This window comes from Plasmopara halstedii, assembly GCF_900000015.1.
Source record: "Plasmopara halstedii genome assembly, contig: Scaffold_2941, whole genome shotgun sequence".
Classification (NCBI taxonomy): domain Eukaryota; phylum Oomycota; class Peronosporomycetes; order Peronosporales; family Peronosporaceae; genus Plasmopara; species Plasmopara halstedii.
In genome coordinates this window covers 12,290-15,353 of record NW_020189846.1, presented here as the reverse complement: position 1 = coordinate 15,353, position 3,064 = coordinate 12,290, and the positions used below count along the sequence as shown (strand labels likewise).

General features: G+C 42.8%; 1 protein-coding gene across 1 annotated transcript; it reads right to left on the bottom strand.

Annotated features, from left to right (window-relative positions):
- Positions 1 to 376: 376 nt before the first annotated feature.
- PHALS_06112 (Ricin B lectin domain) lies at positions 377 to 1,690 on the bottom strand (the record flags this gene model as incomplete). Its single annotated transcript, XM_024719343.1, has 1 exon — positions 377 to 1,690. The coding sequence occupies one exon, from the start codon at positions 1,688 to 1,690 to the stop codon at positions 377 to 379; it is 1,314 nt and encodes a 437-aa protein (XP_024584651.1).
- Between the last annotated feature and the right edge of the window lie 1,374 nt (positions 1,691 to 3,064).

The following is a 3,064-nucleotide window of genomic DNA, read 5'->3' as shown; positions in this document are numbered from 1 at the left end:
CATATATGGAAATAGATATGATTATTCTATAGTTAAAGAAATGTTTCATTTTTTTCAAAACAAATTTGTGGCAAAAATTTTGCCAATCGTAATATTAGACTAAATCTTACAATAAAATCAGCCTTACAGATAATCTTTCAGTCGATATGAAGGAGTTGATAAGAGCTTATTCTTCGCGCCAACCTCATTCCACTTGTGTTAATAATTACAGTAGGCGACATACTAATTGCGTTAGAATCAGGTAGTATCATATTATTGCATGTACGAGCGTAAAGGAAGGTAAAATTGATACAACAACAAAGGGTTGTCGACGTAATTTTATTTTAGACAATACGCGAGCACTTGGATCTCCGAGATGTCTCTCAGCGAAAAAATCTTAGGTCTTGTATGGCAGAAGGACGGACCAAATCTGGTTCGGGTTATTTGGCGTGCAAGTCCATATCTGAACCTTATTCTTTTGCGCCGGGTCCGTGTCCAGGCATTTGTTTTGGTAGCCGATATGCTTGAGCCAACCAGTCTCTCGATCAAATCTCCACAACTGACTAGCATCGTTCTCATCGCACATTGCAACTCGAACAATGGCACCATCAACGTCACGGGTTGCAGTAAGACAGCGACCGGCCAACGATCGCACCAACGGCGTGGATGAATCAGTGAACCACGTCTGCTGATGAATGTTTGACGACATATCCATCATAATCACAATATTGCCGAGTAGAGGATCGACAGACAGATGCAAACCGCCACTGCTGCGAATAACACGTGGCTCCTTAGGATAAATAGTCAGTTGCTGGAAGTTGCTCTTCATCGTATTGTCTTCATCAAAAATCCCAAAGCTGGCCTCAAATTCACTGGTGGAGTTGTTTGAATCCCGTGGCAAGTCGAAACCAGTGTACCAGTAAAAGGTGACATTGCGTGCTTGAGTTGCCAAATAGAGGTCAGAAAAGAACCTAGTTTGGCCCTCTAAAGAACCTATTTCAGTGTTTGGGGCCGAACCACTCGAGGGCCAGCCCGTCTCCGAAATCTCGACAGCCGGTTCAACAGAGTAACCTATGTTAAGACGATCCAAAGTCCTAGCAGCTGCATCGTTTACTTTGCCAATTTCTCGAATAGCAAAAAAGTTTACTGACATGAAGTCCACCGTGGTACGAAGAACGGAGCTCTTAGAATATGTGATGTCAGAATCAGCGGTCGTGATAGACACATTTTTTCCAAGGCTTTGGAAGTAGCTACGAATCTCCAGCAAATTGTCGATGATAGTTTGAGCGGTGACTTCTCCATCGTGAATAGAATTGCTGCCCACGCACACAGCGATAACGGTGTCATCAAACAAACCCTTCTCGATAATGCTACGCAGCTTATCTTTCTCCTGACTGAATGTCGAGGGGTCTTTGGTCACACGAAGACCGACTTGCACGCGAAGACCAGCATTCTTGGCGGCTGGGAGCACGAGATCAGCTTGGTTACATTCCACTAGAGAGGTGATGCGAATTTTATCCGTAACTTCCTTTAATGCGACCAAGTTCTTCTGCACCTCCTCTTCAGACTTGCACCTTTCGGAGTCAGGGGCGGTAACTGCCGCCTTGAATGGGCTGTAATTAACACCGGGGATTTTGACGTTCAAAGCGTCAGTACCACCATTGAGCGTGAGCATCACGGAAGCAGCGACAGCTGGCAAAAAGATCTTCATCGTTTATTTGCTTGATACTCGTCAAGTATGCGAATGAAAGTCTCGTGATTCTTAGCGGACGAAACGATAAATAAGAGTCAATTTTCATGCCCTTCATGCTCTGGATCATGAAGCTTGTGCAGCCACATGAGTTGGAAGATACAAAGAAAAAAAGTGCACAGCCATGATGATTGGTGTCATGGGTTGTAGCAGTCAAATTGCATATTTGCAAGTCTGTGACATATTGTACCTAACCTTTTCTTTGTGACAACATGACGTAAAATGGCATACTTGAGTGCACATCCCCATCCTTGGCGCGCCGTTGCGAAGTAAATCGGGATAGTCCTACAACTCCACTGAGCTGCACATCGGAGAATTTGCAGATTTCTTGGCACTTTTCTGATGCCTTGGCGTGATCAGCAGCTGTCCGATAGAGTGTCTCAGATGATAAGTAAAATAGTGAAACAACCCAAAAGAGCGTTTACGGGATTAATGTAAGGAGTTTTACATTTTTTGCAGATCTGCCATAATCACTTATCGGATCAGTTTGGCACCAAATAGGACTAGGGAAGATCAAATCATGATGTGAAGAGAGATTCTTTCCCATTCTTTGACTTGAGTATATTTTTGCAGTTGAAGCAACTGACGGTCTAGGTAGAAAAAATATTGATTGATCTACCCTCAAATATCAATACAAGGATGCATTATCTTGAGTCTTGCGCCAGGACTACTTTTTATGGGCATAATTGACAACAAATACCCGCTCTACATCAAGCCAATCATATATATTTCAAGAAGGGTCAAGTTTGGGTCCAAAGCCACAAAGTTTTCCATGTTGAATTTAGGGTGGTGTAGAGAGCAGCAACGGGTTTGCTGTACACCTTGCACCAAAAAGCTTTGACTCTACGAGTCCATGTATACAAATGTATAGAACAAACAAAGAGAGGATTTACCAGGATCGGAACGGAGAGCCTCCCACAAATTGGTACCTTGTCGGTTCTTCTTTGCTTTGGAGAGTGACGGACTTTTGAATGTAAATAAGAATTGATACTTCTAAATCACACTGCAAAGGGCTGCCGTTCACCTTACACAGCGGAAGCTCCCACTTAATGAGATTGAAAACAGAGGGATTCAGTTTGTTACTCCGCGCTGGAGGGCGGCTGGGTCCTTAGCAACAATTTCTGCTATTATACTGTAACGGACACGTACTGTACGAGGGTGCAAGTACACTTGATACAATCAGACAGTCATATACATTCGTCCCTCGGATAACTACTGAATGGATTGGATACAATATCTATGGATTAGTCAAGGTTATTAGCTATCCAAGTTTTTTTTGCGAATTTTGTTTCTGCATTGCAAAATTACATTTACATTAAATGTAAATGTAATTTT